General features: G+C 41.7%; 1 protein-coding gene across 1 annotated transcript in view; it reads left to right on the top strand.

Moving 5' to 3' along the window:
• The window catches only part of LOC107574584 (gastrula zinc finger protein XlCGF57.1-like), a 28,193-nt gene extending 12,007 nt beyond the window's left edge, over window positions 1-16,186 (top strand). The window contains exons 2-3 of the mRNA XM_016261029.1: window positions 10,712-11,532; window positions 15,373-16,186. Coding sequence (XP_016116515.1) covers window positions 10,717-11,532; window positions 15,373-16,089 — 1,533 coding nt within the window. The 5' untranslated portion in view covers window positions 10,712-10,716 and the 3' untranslated portion in view covers window positions 16,090-16,186. The remainder of the gene's footprint in view (window positions 1-10,711; window positions 11,533-15,372) is intronic.
• Window positions 16,187-20,614: the final 4,428 nt, after the last annotated feature.

Here is a 20,614-nt window from a genome sequence, read left to right as displayed (position 1 = left end):
AATTATATTCCTTCTTAGAGAAAAATGGTATCTGTGAGGATTTCCAGTCAGGATTTAGACCGTATCATAGTACTGAGACTGCTCTCATTAGAGTTACAAATGACCTGCTCTTATCATGTGATTGTGGTTGTATCTCTCTATTAGTGCTATTGGATCTTAGCGCTGCGTTTAACACTATTGACCACAACATTTTCTTGCATAGACTAGAAAACTTTGTTGGCATTAATGGAAGTGCATTAGCATGGTTCAAATCGTACTTATCTGACCGCCATCAATTCGTAGCAGTGAATGAAGAGGTATCATATCGATCACAAGTGCAGTATTGAGTGCCACAAGGCTCAGTACTAGGGCCGTTACTCTTCACACTTTACATGTTACTCTTGGGAGATATCATCAGGAAACATGGTGTTAGCTTTCACTGTTATGCTGATGATACTCAGCTCTATATTTCTTCACGGCCCGGTGAAACATACCAATTTGAAAAACTAGCGGAATGCCTAGTCGATATAAAAGACTGGATGACGAGTCATTTCTTACTGCTAAATTCTGAAAAAACAGAGGTGTTAATTATAGGACCTAAAAACTCTGCATGTAATGTGGTGGCTTCTGCCGCTGCTGTGAAAAATCACTTTCAAAGTCTTGGGGTTTTTGATGCCAGAAGAGATTTTATTTTCAGACAATAAAACCGAGAAAGCTCTGCAGAACAATCTCCGGAATCTTTTTCTGTACCCTCTTATATACAGTTTTTTTCTCTAGGCGTGTTCAATACATTTCATTAATATTTGTTATGGGGTCACGATGCAGTCAGGAGGGCTTAATTTTATGTTCCGTGAAAGTAAGGGCCCAGCATGTGCTTCACCATATGTCTGCACATTCCATTCTAATACAGATTTCTATACATCCAGGCAAATACACATGATTACAATAGTAGAATAATGTAATACATAAATGGCTATATTCCCATTGATTATACTTGATTAGTTTATATTTTGATTAATAAAAATTTTCCACAGTAATATCCTAAAAAACTCTCTAACACTTGATGGCTGCTCTGTCAATTCTTCGTCATCAGTTAGGAACCTAGGTGTGCTATATGATAGCAATCTTTCCTTAGAAAACCACGTTTCTAGCACTTGTAAAACTGCATTTTTCCATCTCAAAAATATATCTAAATTACGACCTATGCTCTCAATGTCAAATGCAGAAATGTTAATTCATGCATCATGACCTCAATGTTGCTTTGACACAATCTGTATTGTTAAAAGCGCTATATAAATAAAGGTGACTTGACTTGACTTATACGTTTTCCATTCAGAAAGTCCAAATCAATTGTTTTAAGCTCACCATCAGTAGACTTGGTCGGCATTACTGGGAACTCCCACAAAAACATCATATCTGTTTATGCCACGGAGGACAACAAACTATTTGAATTAATTACACTGTTGACCCATCCCTTACACCTTAACCCACTCTTAAGCCTACCCATACCACCAAACCTGTCCCTAACCTTGCCCGTATCCACCTCAATAACAGCAGAAGTGTTTTGCAATACAATATGAATACAATAAGTACATTGAACTTATTTTTTGATGTAAGTACATAGTAGTTAAGGCCACTTAATATAAAGTGGGACCACCTATTAAAACATTTATTTGTTATTATTATTATAGACAATCCCTTTCGAAAATTAACCATGGTTTGATTATAGGAAAAGTATAGTAACCATGTTTTTTTGGCGTATTTATTATCATTGCACTACGTATACCACATAACGTTGCGTTTCAAGGCATTTGAGATGTTACCTATGTTTTGTCAATATACCAATAAAAAGTATGACAGGCTTTTCCCCAGATCTTTATCACTTTAATAAAATTATGCAAAACAAAATGACAAATGTTTACTTTTTAGAATAATGCTGCGTGTTTCAAGGCTCTTCAGGGGACCTTTAACAAATGCTTTGTAGTTGGTGTTATAATTACGATCACTTCACACTTGCTTACATTTAGATTAGGGTGGCCAGACAGTCCCGGGGACAGTCCCGGTTTTTGGTGTCCTGTCCATTTTACAGCACGTTCAAATCAATGATTACTTTCACCAGCTGAGGGCGCTGTGAGCTATACTGATTACTAGTCGTGCGCCGCTAATGTAGCCATGAAGAACTTGGACTAGAGCAGAGCGCTGTTATCATCAATTATCAAAAGAGACACCGTTATTGGTTTCAAGGTAGTCACGTACTAACTATATACATGTTAAAACAAAGTAATACTGTTTGTGTGCACTTTATAACTGGGTATCTTCATTCAACTTCCGCTGTCACAACTCTGATATGAATAATAATAATAATAAAAGAAACAAATAAGCTAAACAATTACACTTGCAGAAAACACATACTTTGTGGTCAAAATTAGCCTAAAATTCAAAATAGTAAGCCTGATTTTCATTTAAAATGTAAAAAGTTGTAATTACTCAGTTTGTGAAATTTTTTTTTGTAAAGTCATGATTTTGTTATAATCCTGTTTTGATTGGTTTACTATTTGCAATAGTTACTATTTACTTTTCATAGTGTGATTTTTGGAGAATTGTAGTCCTATTAATAAACTAGGGTAAGTTTGATCCTTAAACATCATTGTAATAACTCATTATGATATTAACATATGGAAACCAAAACAATTAAAAAACAATTATATAAATGTATAAATATTATATACTTTCCCAGTTTTTAAATTAAATTTTTTTTTTTTTTTTTTTTTTTTGTAGATAATCACAAGTGAGATTTCAGTGATATTTTGATCACTGAACTAGGAAATGTCCCTGGTTTTCATTCCAGAAATCTGATCACCTTAATTTAGATATAAGCCAGAAGTTTTTGAAAAAAAAATAAAAAAATCTCAGTGGTATTGATAGATTTGGGAATCTGCGATTTATCCTTTGGTCAATCCTCAATCTTATCACTTGTATATGTTTTCGATTAAAACTCATTATTTTGAGTGTGTGAACAGGACTTTTATTTTGGTGTGCGACATGATGTCATAAGTCTGCGCCGTGCTCCTGCATCTGTGATTCTGCTGAAGAAAGGTTTGTTTTTAATCCTTTAAATAGTTTAAATCAATGCAGCCAGGTTTAGACAGTTTATAGTGAAGTTTTTAATGAATTAATTATTTCGGAATGTAACATTGTGGTGTGTCTAATACTGTTAATGAAGTTTAGTGTGAGTAACACACAAGTCACAGAAAAGATGCGTCTGATTTCGCTCCCTATCTAGTGAAGCAGTTCAGTGTTTTTGTCTAATCATGTGATTTAAGTGCATTAAATCTCATTCTGACTGTCTCCCTCACTAGTGTGCTGACTACTGAACTAGTGTGCTGACTACTGAACTAGTGTGCTGAATACTGAACTAGGGAGCTGATTGAGACACCCCAGAGATCTAGATTGGGTTTATTATCGTTCTGTTAATTATTCTGATCTTAAACACACAGATAAATTCCTGCTGAAGCGACTGAGAGACACTATTATAAAGATGGTGTTTATTAAAGAGGAGAGAGAAGACATGAAGATTGAAGAAGCTTTCAGAGTCAAACATGAAGATACTGAGGAACAAACTGGTTGGTTTCATTCTCAAAGTCTTTCTTCAGTCATTCTGTGTCATGATTCTCTTTATTTAAACAATGTGGGTCATTCCTGCCTTTCTCACATCATCAAACACTGTTTTTTTAAAGTTCCCCTATTATGCCATTTTCAAGGTTCCTAATATTGTTTTGGGAGTCTCCTACAACAGGTTTACATGCATGCAATGCAAGGTCAAAAAACACTTGTTTTCTCAAAATATGCTTTTAATTTCACCGCATTTCTCAATGATTCGTAAACGATTCGTTCAAAGCAGTTGTGAAATTCAGTCTTTCTAAACCCCTCCTTTCTGTGAGCCTGCTCTGCTCCGATTGGTCAGATGGCCCAGTCCTTTCTTATTGGTCTACCATGTACCGCGTGTTTTGGAGAAGTTTGTGAGGATAACTGCTGTTTATGTGCATCAGACGCTCTAAACACAGGCACATTTGCGTCTTCTGACAACTGTTCACTGATGACGTCGAGCCGCCTTCAGATCGCTGGGTTTCCACACATTCAGAATGCGCAAACCCCCGTCCTTCTTTGGAACGAGGAAGTAGCGGCTAAAGTCCGAAGGAGGAACCTCCTCTACCACTGCCTTTAGGAGGAGAGACGTCACTTCCTGCTCCAGGACAGAAGCCTCTAGGGCAGGGGTTCCCAAACTTTTCCATTCCATGACCCACCGAGATAAGTATAATCTATTTCACGACCCACCAAAACATTTGAGATCAAATAACAATGAGAGGAACGTCTGTTCTTCCACAACAGACAACAAAACTTTTTGGTTGTTAAAATAAAGGTGCGCTCGTTCAAAACAGTTGCGTTCGATCCTTCGCTGGCTGTGCTGATTTAAATCTAGCAGTTCTGTTGTGTTTATGTCGCAAGTTCAGTGATGCAGGTAGTGATGATTCTCTCCGGCCAATCCGTGATCCGTGAGTTCCGTGATCCGTGAGTTTACACGTCATGTTTTGGTAATGGTACGGCTCACTTGGAACCCCAACCGAAGTGGTACTAAAAAAAGTACCAGGTACTGTACCCAGTGGAAACCCCCCTAAAAGTGAACCGTACCGAGCCGTACCGTGCCGTACCATGCAGTGGAAAAGTGCCAAAAGAAGAACAATGTTAACAACAGGAGGATGGAGGACGTTTTGTTCCTCCATTGCGTAAATGTTCAAAAGTGCCTGCACTTCAGCATCTATCGCTGTTCTCCATACTTGCGAAATAAGTTGACACAATGTTTACAGTATGTTTACACAGCGTTTTAAATCATGGCGGGTGAGGCCGTTTTCATACGCGTTTGGCCAATCAATGTCTACTTACGTCACGATTAGTACCAGTTGTGCTGGTTAGACCCTGCTCCGGAGTAGGAGCTAATTTGGTTCTCGAAAAAGGCAATCCGGTACTAAAATCGCACCCAGTTCCGGCGGTGCGAAAACGCCGAAAAGTGGGTAGTTCCACAATTAGTTCTTGTACTATGAAAAGGTTTCCGCGGTGCGAAAGGCCCTATAGTGAAACATGTCCACAGGGCCGGTGCAAGTTCAACTGCCGCTCTAGGCAAAACACTGTCGTGCCGCCACACTCACAATTAAACACAATCTTTACGATGCATGTGAAAGACTTGAGATGTTGTTTATTGATACAATTGCACTAAAATAAAAGCAGACACCAGCATGTTTTCTGATTTTTTTCATAGGCTACTTCAACGTACAAAAAAAGCAACCACCATTAGTACAGCTGCAAATGCAAATGAAGTGTATGTACAGGCCTGAAGTGGCCATCGGAGGATTTGGGAGAATTCCCGGTGAGCACCTCGACATAAATGCTGTTCAGGACGCGAAAAGCACAAGTCTCTGTAGTTCATTTTCAATAAGAGACAAAGAAATCTGTTCCAGACTTCCGGCTGTGCTCGTACAGCTGAAATCCCGTCGCTGGTGTGCACAGCTATTCATAGTGGTTATAAACATCTTAAACATTAATATATGGCGTAAATATTATGCAAGCAATAAGAGTTAGCCTTCCCCTTGCCAAGGGTCGGAAATAACGGGGGTTTGGGATAAAATGCCACCAAATTGGACAATAGTGCCCCTTTACAATTAAACTAAATCTGTTATGGTTGTCATGAATAAAATGAAAATTAATGAGAAGTGTCGATTTGGATAAGCTCATGTTGCATCATATTTATTTTTATGCATTTATACAGCGTTGCGCATTATAACCAGTCACACATGATTATGTTGTGCTTATGAATACAGTGGTCAGGGGTGGGGGCGGGGGAGCATTAAAATAAAATCTATAGAATAAAATCTCTGTCCTTTTTGTCGCCCTAACTGTGCTGCCGCCCTAGGCAGCTACATAGTTCACCAATATGCACGCGCCAGCCCTACGTCCATAAAAACTCGAAACACGCTCACTCCGTGATCAGCACTGCAAGTGTTGTTAAACTCTTCGTGGGGTTCAGAGCAGAAAGTGCATTCACAATCCTTCCGTGTGTGTAGAGCGCAGCAACCCAGCACGTTTTTTAGCACAGCATCAGAAGCAAAGCAGATCTAAAACAGGTTGGAGATTAAAATAATTGTGAAATAGGCAAGGCAAGTTTATTTAAATAGCACATTTCATACACAATGGAAATTCAAAGTGCTTTACATAATATTAATATAAAAAATAATCACAACAATAAAACAAGGAATTTAAAAACTTTCAAAATGAGTTAAAAATTGATTTAAGAGGTTTAAAATGAATTTAAAACCATTAAGAATAGAACATTATTAAACAAAATATAGTGCAAGCAGTTCGGACATGGCACAGTGCTCATTCACAGCTAAGAGTTTTGTGTCTGCATTTAAATGTGACTAATGCTTTAGCACATCTGATTTCTTCTGGAAGCTGACCTACTGAAACTAAGGTCTGTCTCCAGAATCACACCAAGATTCCTGACTTGATTTTTAGTTGTAAGACCCCCTAGAGTCAAGGTATGCATTGATTGATAGCATTTCTATGAAATCTTGGAGCACCTTTCAACACAATCCCTAGATATTCAAAAGACAAGTACTGACCAAATGACACTTGCTTGCATTGATAGACATCTTTAAATAGAGCAGCTACACCTCCACCTCTCCTAACAGTCCTGCAAACACTCATGAAAGTGAAGTTAGGAGGGGCTGTTTCATTGAGGACCGTTGCACTGCAGCTGTCTTCTAGCCATGTTTCATTTAGAAACATAAAATCCAGGTTGTTTGTGGTTATTAAGTCATTGATTAGAAATGATTTATTTTTTAGTGAGCGAATGTTTAAAAATGCTAACTTGATGGTATTGCATTTAGTCTCAACAGCAATATTAGTTTGATGCATAACAGGCCGCAGATTAGATGTGTCAGCCGTACGGCTTGAGAAGGCCTTAGACTTTCTGTCACGTGATAAAACAGAAATAGAGAAAGCTACAGGCACACTGGGTTCCCGCTTGTTCTGTAAACATTTGTGAATGTTGCTGCTATTATAGAATATATATAACATATCACTGAGAGCTGCTATCAGTTGTTTTTGGTTCACCTACAGCAGATGGAGGGTTTGGGCCCTGGCGTTGTGGCAGCGGCCGGAGAGCTCTCACAGGAGGAGGAAGACGAGCTGGGCCCACAGGCTTTGGTGGTTGGGGGGCATGCCGTTTTTTAGTTGATATCTGGGGGCTTGCAGCGAAAGAGTGGGAGAGTTTGGTCCCAGCATAAACCAGTTCCTCCATTTTCTGTGAGAAGCTTAGAAGTGGAGATGTTGGAGAGAGGGATAATGTAGGGCTGTGGCTCTGCTGTTTCTGGTGGCTGTGATATGTTGTCCTGGCTTCCCTGGCTGTTTTCCAGAAAGTCGTCCTTGGGTGCTGAGTCTTGGAGCTGTTCTGATACGTCACAGTCTGTCTGTGATGAGCTCTGTTGGCAGGGCTCAGCTGGGATGGTGTCCATGAGCGGTGCTTGTTGTGGCTGCGTGGTGTTATCAGTGTCCTTGTGGGATGTGTCAACCACATGATGACTCAGAAGCTGATATGAAATCCTGTGGTCACTCATACTCTGTCCAGGTGTGTGTGTGCCATTCAGGTTGAGTAGTTTGGCACACACTACTGAAGGATGACGGATGGAGAAGTAGATGTTGTCCTTTAGCACTCTTGCACCAAGTTTGTTTGGGTGGAGGCCATCCAGTTTAAACAGTTGTCTATGGCCCCAGAAAAGATTGAAGTTGTCGATGAAATTTACTCATTTTAAACTGCAGATTCTTTGTAGCCATGTGTTCAGCCCAAGCAACCGTGAAAACATGTTAACAAATAGGTAAAAAAAAAAAACGGATGTCTCATTTTAAATAAACACTAATAACTGAGATGACAAATTTACTTACTTTTGCAATGGTTAAATAAATGTTCAGCAATATTTTCAAAAGATTTGTGAACTTTGGCACATTTTTTGCCAAATGGCAAGGAAATGATACAAAATTTTGTAAATTTTGTTATGTGGAAATGTTTAAATCTTGTAGTCTTAAAATTTGTGCCCCGCTCACCCCGTACATGTGAAATGCTTTTTACAGACCGTTTACTTACTGGTAGGTAGCCAAATGCATATGAAAGAACAAAAATGGCGCCAAGTTCAAACGGATGATAGAAATGAATGAACATACCTGAAACAGTTTTCATAACATTTGAATTTTGAGGTGTATGCAATCTCATGCAGAATACAGCGCAGTGAAGTGAGAGCGTTTCTTCTCATTAATAATGTGGACCGATCGAGCCTTTTAATAATGACGTCACTCTGAGACCCTCACTGTTATTACAACTCGTGCGCGCCCGTGCTTCAAAACACGTAATGCATTTTATAAATCGTGGACTTAATTGCTATTCAAAAATTGCACTAAGAATATTGTAATTCGTAATTAATGTTGATAGGCTATATCGTGCAGCCCTAGGCTGAACTGTGAGAGTGTGTGTGTCATTGAAACGCAAATTTAGCTGCAGCCAAGTGATTTCGTGCGACCCACCTTGTCCGACTCTGCGACCCACAGTTTAAGAACCCCTGCTCTAGGGTGCGGTTTGTTACAGTGGGATGAACCCCATCAAAATAAGGAGGGTTGCAATGGAACTGGAGCGTGTATTCGAATTGGATTGTGTGGAGGACCCAGCGCAACACACCTGGTAGAAGCCTCCATGTTGCCAGGTGGTGAGACAGAGGTTGCATAAGAATGGGCCCTAGCGGGCCGTCAGACTTTCTATATGGCTGCCCACGAAAAATGGTGGGCACGAAGCCAAAGTTACCGGAGGAAGGCCTGAGGTGTTGGGCCAGTGAAGAGGTTTTTCCCCCTTTTGGGGTCTGGCATAACGGCTGGACCATCTTACATGGGGAGAAAGCCAGACGAGTCTACCGATGTGAGTGAAGCAGCTTGAGCAAGAAGAGGTATTGAGGGGAGATGTCTCCATCTTTCAATACAGGAAGATCTTGCTGGTTACCTAACTCTGTATCCCAAAACGCAGATTTAAGCTCAGAGAGCATCTCAAGATATGCTTTAGCGGTCTGTTCCTCACTCCTGAGATAGGCATAAATCATGCGAGGTGGGGGATATCTCGGCTCTTTACTCCTCCAAGACGTCTCCTTCCTGTGTGCAAGGTGGTCCCTGGGCACCAAGGCAGGAGTAGGAGGTGTGTAGGCCCTCCTAGGCATGAACTGCAGCAGAGTGCCTCTTAGCAGTACGGAATTTATCGACCACTGAGCTTCCGCAAACAAACCTGACTGGGAGATAGGGGTGTCCAGTAGGAAAACCTTCTCCTTTAGGCGAATCTTAGTGAGATTTAACCGAAGATGGTGTTCAACTGCGTGTGCAGTGTGCTTAGTTGCATGTAGCTCCTTGATCCCCTCCGGTATCAGGCCCCCAACCTCGTCCATTTCCTTAAGGACGTCCGCTTGGTAGGCCTGAACAATGGCCATGGTATGAAGCACCATACCTGCCTGACCAGCCGCTATGTAGGATTTTCCCACAAGGGCAGAATGGTCTTACAAGGCTTAGAAAGAAGAAGAGGACGGGACTTCCAAGATTGAGCGGAAGGCGGCAAAAGGTTATTGGCCAGTGTGTCCTCAACCACTGGAATCCTAGTATAGCCCGGCTTCACAAAACCAACCAGGTTGGTGAAGTCAGAGGGCGACGCATTCATCAGACAAATAGAAAAAGGCTCCATCCAGGGTCTTAAAATCTCATGATGAAGTTCAACGAAAAATGGCAGCTTTCTCCGAATGGGGCATGAATTAGATTGGCCTCTCAGAAAACGCTCCTCAAGCTTAGAGGATTGGGAGTTGCTCACCAGGCCACTCGATGTTAAGCTTCTTTGTAGCACACGCTAGTTCGTGGACGTACTCGTGGTCCTCCATTCCAAAGGAGTACCTCTGGACTGGGGCATAAATAATCCTGGAGAAATTCCACCGGTGAACCGGCACGGAGCCATCAGGTTGGCATGATTCTATACGGGTTCACACAGTCAGCACTGCCAGAGGACATTTCCCATTGCATCATCACGATGCAGCTTTAAGTGAACCTATGAAAGAGAATGCATTTCTCTTTAGTATCTTGTTTAGTATGTGCAGGAAGAAGTGCTTTATCCTTTAAGTAAAGGTTAATTTGACCCATGAGAACAGATCACAGCCTCAACCCAGAAGTGCCAGATTTGTGCCCATTGTACAGTATATCAGTAATCTTGAATACTTGTTGCAACATAAAAAGTCCAGTTCTTTCCAATTTTTAAGTAACAACTGTGAAATTTATCTGAAAATCAGATTTGCCTTGTTTTGGTTTTGTATAGTAAAAACCCACTTTGTTGACACCATTCTTCTTGTTAAATCCTGGGATCTGCGGTATATTTTGGACCTCCCATCTGCAGCAAAGGTAAAATTGGCTGATCCTGCTGTATTAGTGTTGGGACCTGTGGGATCCCAATCCATCATTCTACTGTGAGTTTTTATGAAGGGTTTGATAACTGGCAGCTTGAAAGTATTTGGGATGTGTCCTAGAGAAAGTGGAGATGTCTAATGTCTAATGGTTTTCATGTTGTTGTGCCATTAAACTGGTGTTATCATGTTTTTGTTTCTGTTCACCCTAGACCTGATGGCACTGAAAGAGGAGAGTCAAGAACTGAATGAAATGGAAGAGAAAGATCAGGTTGACAAATGTAATGATTTCATGATTAAAGAAAAATCTTTTTGTTACTCATCAACTCATAAAACAGAAACTAAAAACCTTCAAGTTCAGATGAGAGTTCACACTGGAGAGAAGCCTTTCACCTGTCAACACTGTGGAAAGAGTCTCAGAAGAAAACAAAGCCTTAAATTCCACTTGAAAATCCACACAGGAGAGAATCTGTTTACATGCCGTCAGTGTGGAAGGAGTTTTACACAGAAAAAAAACCTTGATACCCACATGAGAATTCACACTGGAGAGAAGCCTTACTCCTGCAAACTGTGTTGGAAGAGCTTCTCACGAAAAGGAAATCTGAAAACTCACATGAGAGTTCACACTGGAGAGAAGCCGTTTGTGTGTGATCAGTGTGGGAAGAGTTTTAAACAGAAAAGAGAACTTGATGTCCACATGACAATTCACACTGCAGCGAAACCGTTTGTTTGTGATCAGTGTGAAAAGAGTTTCAAATATAAAACACACCTTAATAACCACATGAAGATTCACTCGGGAGAGAACTGTTTTATATGTCATCAGTGTGAAAAGAGTTTCTCACACAGATCAAACTTTGAGAATCACTTAAGAATTCACACTGGAGAGAAGCCGTTCACCTGCCCTCAGTGTGGAAAGAGCTTCACAATTAAAGGAAACCTTAAGATTCACATGAGAGTTCACACTGGAGAGAAACATTACAAGTGTCTTCAGTGTGAGAAGAGTTTCACATATCACACAGAACTGAAACGGCATTTGCAAACTCATTCTGCAAAGAAACTGCCATTGTCCTCAGTGTGATGAGGTTTAGAAAAAGAAGCGATTTCAACAATCATCTGTGCATTCACTCTGGAGAAAGACTGTTTTGATTGTGATCAGTCTAATGAAAACATCACACTTATACATACATATTAAAGTCATGTAATTGTCAGATCCTGTTTGTGTTCTTTGTTAAGTTACAAAATAGTCGATTAAAGTTGCCGTTTTTTAGTTGATATCTGGGGGCTTGCAGCGAAAGAGTGGGAGAGTTTGGTCCCAGCATACACCTGTTCCTCCATTTTCTGTGAGAAGCTTAGAAGTGGAGATGTTGGAGAGAGGGATAATGTGTCTGGTGAGCAGGGCTGTGGCTCTGCTGTTTCTGGTGGCTGTGATATGTTGTCCTGGCTTCCCTGGCTGTTTTCCAGAAAGTCGTCCTTGGGTGCTGAGTCTTGGAGCTGTTCTGATACGTCACAGTCTGTCTGTGATGAGCTCTGTTGGCAGGGCTCAGCTGGGATGGTGTCCATGAGCGGTGCTTGTTGTGGCTGCGTGGTGTTATCAGTGTCCTTGTGGGATGTGTCAACCACATGATGACTCAGAAGCTGATATGAAATCCTGTGGTCACTCATACTCTGTCCAGGTGTGTGTGTGCCATTCAGGTTGAGTAGTTTGGCACACACTACTGAAGGATGACGGATGGAGAAGTAGATGTTGTCCTTTAGCACTCTTGCACCAAGTTTGTTTGGGTGGAGGCCATCCAGTTTAAACAGTTGTCTATGGCCCCAGAAAAGATTGAAGTTGTCGATGAAATTTACTCCTTTTAAACTGCAGATTCTTTGTAGCCATGTGTTCAGCCCAAGCAACCGTGAAAACATGTTAACAAATAGGTAAAAAAAAAAAACGGATGTCTCATTTTAAATAAACACTAATAACTGAGATGACAAATTTACTTACTTTTGCAATGGTTAAATAAATGTTCAGCAATATTTTCAAAAGATTTGTGAACTTTGGCACATTTTTTGCCAAATGGCAAGGAAATGATACAAAATTTTGTAAATTTTGTTATGTGGAAATGTTTAAATCTTGTAGTCTTAAAATTTGTGCCCCGCTCACCCCGTACATGTGAAATGCTTTTTACAGACCGTTTACTTACTGGTAGGTAGCCAAATGCATATGAAAGAACAAAAATGGCGCCAAGTTCAAACGGATGATAGAAATGAATGAACATACCTGAAACAGTTTTCATAACATTTGAATTTTGAGGTGTATGCAATCTCATGCAGAATACAGCGCAGTGAAGTGAGAGCGTTTCTTCTCATTAATAATGTGGACCGATCGAGCCTTTTAATAATGACGTCACTCTGAGACCCTCACTGTTATTACAACTCGTGCGCGCCCGTGCTTCAAAACACGTAATGCATTTTATAAATCGTGGACTTAATTGCTATTCAAAAATTGCACTAAGAATATTGTAATTTGTAATTAATGTTGATAGGCTATATCGTGCAGCCCTAGGCTGAACTGTGAGAGTGTGTGTGTCATTGAAACGCAAATTTAGCTGCAGCCAAGTGATTTCGTGCGACCCACCTTGTCCGACTCTGCGACCCACAGTTTAAGAACCCCTGCTCTAGGGTGCGGTTTGTTACAGTGGGATGAACCCCATCAAAATAAGGAGGGTTGCAATGGAACTGGAGCGTGTATTCGAATTGGATTGTGTGGAGGACCCAGCGCAACACACCTGGTAGAAGCCTCCATGTTGCCAGGTGGTGAGACAGAGGTTGCATAAGAATGGGCCCTAGCGGGCCGTCAGACTTTCTATATGGCTGCCCACGAAAAATGGTGGGCACGAAGCCAAAGTTACCGGAGGAAGGCCTGAGGTGTTGGGCCAGTGAAGAGGTTTTTCCCCCTTTTGGGGTCTGGCATAACGGCTGGACCATCTTACATGGGGAGAAAGCCAGACGAGTCTACCGATGTGAGTGAAGCAGCTTGAGCAAGAAGAGGTATTGAGGGGAGATGTCTCCATCTTTCAATACAGGAAGATCTTGCTGGTTACCTAACTCTGTATCCCAAAACGCAGATTTAAGCTCAGAGAGCATCTCAAGATATGCTTTAGCGGTCTGTTCCTCACTCCTGAGATAGGCATAAATCATGCGAGGTGGGGGATATCTCGGCTCTTTACTCCTCCAAGACGTCTCCTTCCTGTGTGCAAGGTGGTCCCTGGGCACCAAGGCAGGAGTAGGAGGTGTGTAGGCCCTCCTAGGCATGAACTGCAGCAGAGTGCCTCTTAGCAGTACGGAATTTATCGACCACTGAGCTTCCGCAAACAAACCTGACTGGGAGATAGGGGTGTCCAGTAGGAAAACCTTCTCCTTTAGGCGAATCTTAGTGAGATTTAACCGAAGATGGTGTTCAACTGCGTGTGCAGTGTGCTTAGTTGCATGTAGCTCCTTGATCCCCTCCGGTATCAGGCCCCCAACCTCGTCCATTTCCTTAAGGACGTCCGCTTGGTAGGCCTGAACAATGGCCATGGTATGAAGCACCATACCTGCCTGACCAGCCGCTATGTAGGATTTTCCCACAAGGGCAGAATGGTCTTACAAGGCTTAGAAAGAAGAAGAGGACGGGACTTCCAAGATTGAGCGGAAGGCGGCAAAAGGTTATTGGCCAGTGTGTCCTCAACCACTGGAATCCTAGTATAGCCCGGCTTCACAAAACCAACCAGGTTGGTGAAGTCAGAGGGCGACGCATTCATCAGACAAATAGAAAAAGGCTCCATCCAGGGTCTTAAAATCTCATGATGAAGTTCAACGAAAAATGGCAGCTTTCTCCGAATGGGGCATGAATTAGATTGGCCTCTCAGAAAACGCTCCTCAAGCTTAGAGGATTGGGAGTTGCTCACCAGGCCACTCGATGTTAAGCTTCTTTGTAGCACACGCTAGTTCGTGGACGTACTCGTGGTCCTCCATTCCAAAGGAGTACCTCTGGACTGGGGCATAAATAATCCTGGAGAAATTCCACCGGTGAACCGGCACGGAGCCATCAGGTTGGCATGATTCTATACGGGTTCACACAGTCAGCACTGCCAGAGGACATTTCCCATTGCATCATCACGATGCAGCTTTAAGTGAACCTATGAAAGAGAATGCATTTCTCTTTAGTATCTTGTTTAGTATGTGCAGGAAGAAGTGCTTTATCCTTTAAGTAAAGGTTAATTTGACCCATGAGAACAGATCACAGCCTCAACCCAGAAGTGCCAGATTTGTGCCCATTGTACAGTATATCAGTAATCTTGAATACTTGTTGCAACATAAAAAGTCCAGTTCTTTCCAATTTTTAAGTAACAACTGTGAAATTTATCTGAAAATCAGATTTGCCTTGTTTTGGTTTTGTATAGTAAAAACCCACTTTGTTGACACCATTCTTCTTGTTAAATCCTGGGATCTGCGGTATATTTTGGACCTCCCATCTGCAGCAAAGGTAAAATTGGCTGATCCTGCTGTATTAGTGTTGGGACCTGTGGGATCCCAATCCATCATTCTACTGTGAGTTTTTATGAAGGGTTTGATAACTGGCAGCTTGAAAGTATTTGGGATGTGTCCTAGAGAAAGTGGAGATGTCTAATGTCTAATGGTTTTCATGTTGTTGTGCCATTAAACTGGTGTTATCATGTTTTTGTTTCTGTTCACCCTAGACCTGATGGCACTGAAAGAGGAGAGTCAAGAACTGAATGAAATGGAAGAGAAAGATCAGGTTGACAAATGTAATGATTTCATGATTAAAGAAAAATCTTTTTGTTACTCATCAACTCATAAAACAGAAACTAAAAACCTTCAAGTTCAGATGAGAGTTCACACTGGAGAGAAGCCTTTCACCTGTCAACACTGTGGAAAGAGTCTCAGAAGAAAACAAAGCCTTAAATTCCACTTGAAAATCCACACAGGAGAGAATCTGTTTACATGCCGTCAGTGTGGAAGGAGTTTTACACAGAAAAAAAACCTTGATACCCACATGAGAATTCACACTGGAGAGAAGCCTTACTCCTGCAAACTGTGTTGGAAGAGCTTCTCACGAAAAGGAAATCTGAAAACTCACATGAGAGTTCACACTGGAGAGAAGCCGTTTGTGTGTGATCAGTGTGGGAAGAGTTTTAAACAGAAAAGAGAACTTGATGTCCACATGACAATTCACACTGCAGCGAAACCGTTTGTTTGTGATCAGTGTGAAAAGAGTTTCAAATATAAAACACACCTTAATAACCACATGAAGATTCACTCGGGAGAGAACTGTTTTATATGTCATCAGTGTGAAAAGAGTTTCTCACACAGATCAAACTTTGAGAATCACTTAAGAATTCACACTGGAGAGAAGCCGTTCACCTGCCCTCAGTGTGGAAAGAGCTTCACAATTAAAGGAAACCTTAAGATTCACATGAGAGTTCACACTGGAGAGAAACCTTACAAGTGTCTTCAGTGTGAGAAGAGTTTCACATATCACACAGAACTGAAACGGCATTTGCAAACTCATTCTGCAAAGAAACTGCCATTGTCCTCAGTGTGATGAGGTTTAGAAAAAGAAGCGATTTCAACAATCATCTGTGCATTCACTCTGGAGAAAGACTGTTTTGATTGTGATCAGTCTAATGAAAACATCACACTTATACATACATATTAAAGTCATGTAATTGTCAGATCCTGTTTGTGTTCTTTGTTAAGTTACAAAATAGTCGATTAAAGTGTGCTGTTTGTGCTACATTCAAGTGTTGATGTTAGCGTAAAGTGTTATGTTTTGTTGTTGTTTAAAAGCAGAGGTTCTTCTATGTTCAGACATTCATACAACAAAATATTCTGGGAGCCTTTTTTTGTGAAAATGATCAAAAATGCTGGCAACTTAAAAAAAAACACGTGCAGGGAAAAATTTTAAATTCAGTTCAGGGTCAATTTTAAGTATAAAATCAAATACTTCAATGGGAACATAGTATGCTTAATGTGTAAACATAATACATAAATAATAGATTATAAGTACAATATTAAGTTCACTTAAAGAAAACTGGAGGAGGGGCTATCAGACACCATTATTAATGACAAAATCACCTTATAAAATTCATACACTACACGGTTGAGTGCATAGTGCGTCATTTGGGACGCCACTATTGTCTGGTCTCAGGCTAATAGTTAGCTTCATCTTAACTTTATCTACATACTTACATTGGCTTCTTTGACTTACTTTTGATATGTCCTTGGTAGAAAGCCAGTCACAATCACTGTTAGCATTTCGTTGAGACTACAGTTTTTGTAGCCCTCCAGAGTCTCATTTTGTCTCTCGACACCATTGTTGGTGTAGACGGCCACTCTGAGACTTTCTCCTCTGAAGACACAAACCCATCTCTGATTTAGAAAAGACAACAGTGGTAAATACTCATACCTTTTAGAAGTGAAATACAAAGCCGAAATGGATAATTCGTTCACTTGAATATGTGTTATCTGCATGTGGGCGGGAATGAAACGCCCCTTTCCGCTGACTGGCCAATCAAACATCAAATGTGCCATCATCAGTTCTTCCAATAATCATCCAGTGTTATAGATGTACAAGTCCTTAACGCGTTTATTGCAACAACATTTCATCTTTCTCTCATCAAACAACCAGAATAACAAACGCCTGTGTAGGGCTCTAAATTACCTATTAAAATAGGTAGCCACTTTGATTTTTATTCCTGAATGAATCAGTATTTTGAACGAAACACAATGGCTTGCCGCCACCTACTGTCGATAATGTTTGCATATTTTCACTTCATTTTGTCATTGTTCTGTATTTAAAATGTTATTATAGCATCTATTTAAAATCGCATTCATCCTTTGCTGGGCCTCTTAAAAAAAATGTGGGGGCATAAATTAAGAGTATACCCACTGGATGATATTTTGTATAAGGACAGTAACGGTTTAATGAAGATCATAACACTAAATATTTATACTTAAAATATATAAATATACAGTGGGGAAAAAAAGTATTTAGTCAGCCACCAATTGTGCAAGTTCTCCCACTTAAAAAGATGAGAGAGGCCTGTAATTTTCATCATAGGTATACCTCAACTATGAGAGACAAAATGAGAAAAAAAATCCAGAAAATCACATTGTAGGATTTTTAAAGAATTTATTTTGCAAATTATGGTGGAAAATAAGTATTTGGTCAATAACAAAATTTCATCTCAATACTTTGTTATATACCCTTTGTTGGCAATGACAGAGGTCAAACGTTTTCTGACTTGCACGATTGGTGGCTGACTAAATACTTTTTTGCCCCACTGTAACTAAATCAAATCTGCACCCAACATATACCACACATGTTTTTTAACGCATCGCATGCGGATTTTAATGCGCCACACCCTTCTTTTAATGCACCACCTCAGCTTAGTCATACATACATATACATATAGTAATCTTACCGTGAATGAAAAAAAACAAAACATGAACACTGACACAGAAGCTAGGATAGGTGTGGTATGTGTTGGGTAGGTGTCATTATTACATTGTTATTATTACTATTGTTATTACATAATTATTATTATAGCTAGTACTACTTAATATTACTACTATTATTCCGATTGTCATTGCTGTTTATTTTCATTGCTGTTATTATAATTGCTGTTCTACTGCTGTTTTGTGTTTTTTGTTCACCGTATATTGTATGTTTTGCACTCTTAATAAAAAAAAAAAAAGAAAGTGAGTATACCCACTTCTCCAGACACCACAACACCACTGCAATAAATGCGTTAAGAACCCGTACATCTACATAACGGCACGTTTGATGTTTGGTTGGCCAATCATCAGAAAGGGGCGTTTAATTCCCACCCACATGCAGAGTTTTATCCATTTTGGCTTTGTTGTATTTCGTTTTGGTGCATAATGGGGAGCAAAACACACAAAACAAGGAACAGAGTGTGATATAACTCCCCCCTCCTGGAAGGCGTGTCCCGCGCCATACAACATCCAACGGGGAGGGGGGGGTGGGTGCTCTGGACGCCTCTAGGAGCAGGGTTCCAGGACAGAAGGCCTCCAGGGCGGCGCCCGTTCCGGGACTCATGGCGGAGCAGGCAGCTCGGGGAGCCATGGCGGGTCAGGCAGACTAGGAGGCCATGGCGGATCAGACAGTTCAGGAGGCCATGTCTGAGCAGACAATTCAGGAGGCAATGGCGGAGCCGCCTCCAAGGCCCCAGCCCCCGCCCTGGCCTCTGCGGCTGGAGCCCTACTACCCCCCCCCCCCAAAATACTTGGGAAAGATTACGAGCTCCGAGGCCCTCCGTGGGCCAGGCATAGGCACCGCAGCCCTCTGTGGGCTAAACACAGGAACAGGAGCCCTCTGTGGGCTACATTCGGGAACAGGAGCCCTCACTGGGCTAGATTCAGGGACTGGGAAGCACTTTCGAGAGCTGGCACTGGAGCGAGCTCTGTGGCTGGAGTCGACACTGGAGCGAGCTCTGGGGCTCGAGACGACACTGAAGCGAACACTCGGGCGCGCTCTCGGGCGAGGAAGAGGGCCCTGAGCCAGTCATTTCTCCTCTTCCTCCTCTTCTGATTACGGGTGAACTGGGAAGCCGGCGGGCTTGAGAGAGCCACGGCCAGCAGGCTTGACTTCGTAGCGACCGGTGGGCTTGACAACGGCGCGGCGAAGCGTGAGGCGGTTTCCATGCCGTGGGGAAAAACAGGAAAACAAAACACTTTCAAAACCAAAAAACAAACACGGGGAGAAGGGGTGGCGCTTACGGTCTCTGATCCGGTATTCTGTCACGGTTGCACTACTGTGAGGAGTGCGGAGCGAGGAACGAAGGAGACAAGGAGTACATCAATCGAGAGATTTTAATGAATGCAAGGGATATACATATATACTGTATATATTAATCCTGAGAATTTTTCTACAAACAATAACAAAACGAAATCAGTTGAGCCCAATTAGATATGAATATTGAAAAGTAAGACCCGATATTTTATCAAGATGTTGATATTTGCATTTAGATATGTAATGCAAAAGGCCACATGAAAGAAAAAAAACATTGTTTCTGTGGGGTTCAGCGTTTTCCTTCTGAAGTCTGGACCATTTTTATATTTTGCTTAAAATAAGTATCTACTAAAAACAACAAAACAATGCACATAATAATCAAACACCCTCATCATGAGCAGAAAACAAAGTTAACTAGCAATTCCAATGTTTAAGTTGTCTTTCCTTGCCATCTACTAATAATTTTACCAATTGTAACAATTATATAATTATTTTGAAATGCTCTTAGCACACTGATTAAATGCTAAATGTAGATGAAAAAGTCACCACAAACCTGGTTTGAACGGTCAGAGTCATAGGCTATGTATGACAGATAAAAAAATAACTGTATTTGCAGCATTGAGTTTTAGTGAAAGTAACCATAATTTTACTGCTCAGTCTTTTTGCTACTGTTGTTACAATAACCGCATCATCTACAGCCTCTGCCAACTGCAGCTGCTCCACATCAGCCTCTAGTACCATCATCTCCGCCATGGCCTGTTACCCTGCCTGCTCCGTTAGACCTCCTCATCTCTCTGGCACCACTTTGGACAAGAGTCCATCTACCTCCTGCCTCCTGCCTGCCAAGCAGTCAGTCCTGTCTCCGCTGCCACCTGTCATCCTCTCAGCTCACCTTCAGCCTGCCATCTCTTATGTGGGTTCGCATCGGGTCTTCCAGTCACAAGCTGCGCTCAGGTGTGAGGATCCTCTGTCTCCGCCTCCCACCACTGGATCCCTGACTCCACCTCGGCCCTGTGACCCATCGACTCAGCCTTGGTGCCTAGCTCCCTCTTGGCCCATCATCCCACCAGCTCCACTGGGCTCCCATGTCTCTCCGGCTCCACCTTGGTCAGTTGTCGATCATCCACCGCCTCAGGATTCCACTCCTCTGGCTTCACCCCGTCCCTCCATCCCTCTGGCTCTGTCAGGCTCCTCCTTCCCTCCGGCTTAATTTTTATCCTCAGTCACTCCGGCTCCACTGTGGTCTTCCGGAACCACGTCTTCGCCTCGGTCACTGGAGCCGGCTGCTCCGCCTTGGCCCTCCGGATCTTCA

The sequence above is a fragment of the Sinocyclocheilus grahami genome, unplaced genomic scaffold (genome assembly GCF_001515645.1).
Source record: "Sinocyclocheilus grahami isolate Dianchi unplaced genomic scaffold, SAMN03320097.WGS_v1.1 scaffold2277.1, whole genome shotgun sequence".
NCBI lineage: Eukaryota > Metazoa > Chordata > Actinopteri > Cypriniformes > Cyprinidae > Sinocyclocheilus > Sinocyclocheilus grahami.
The sequence above is the reverse complement of the archived record's forward strand: the minus strand, read 5'-3'. Positions and strand labels throughout refer to the sequence as shown.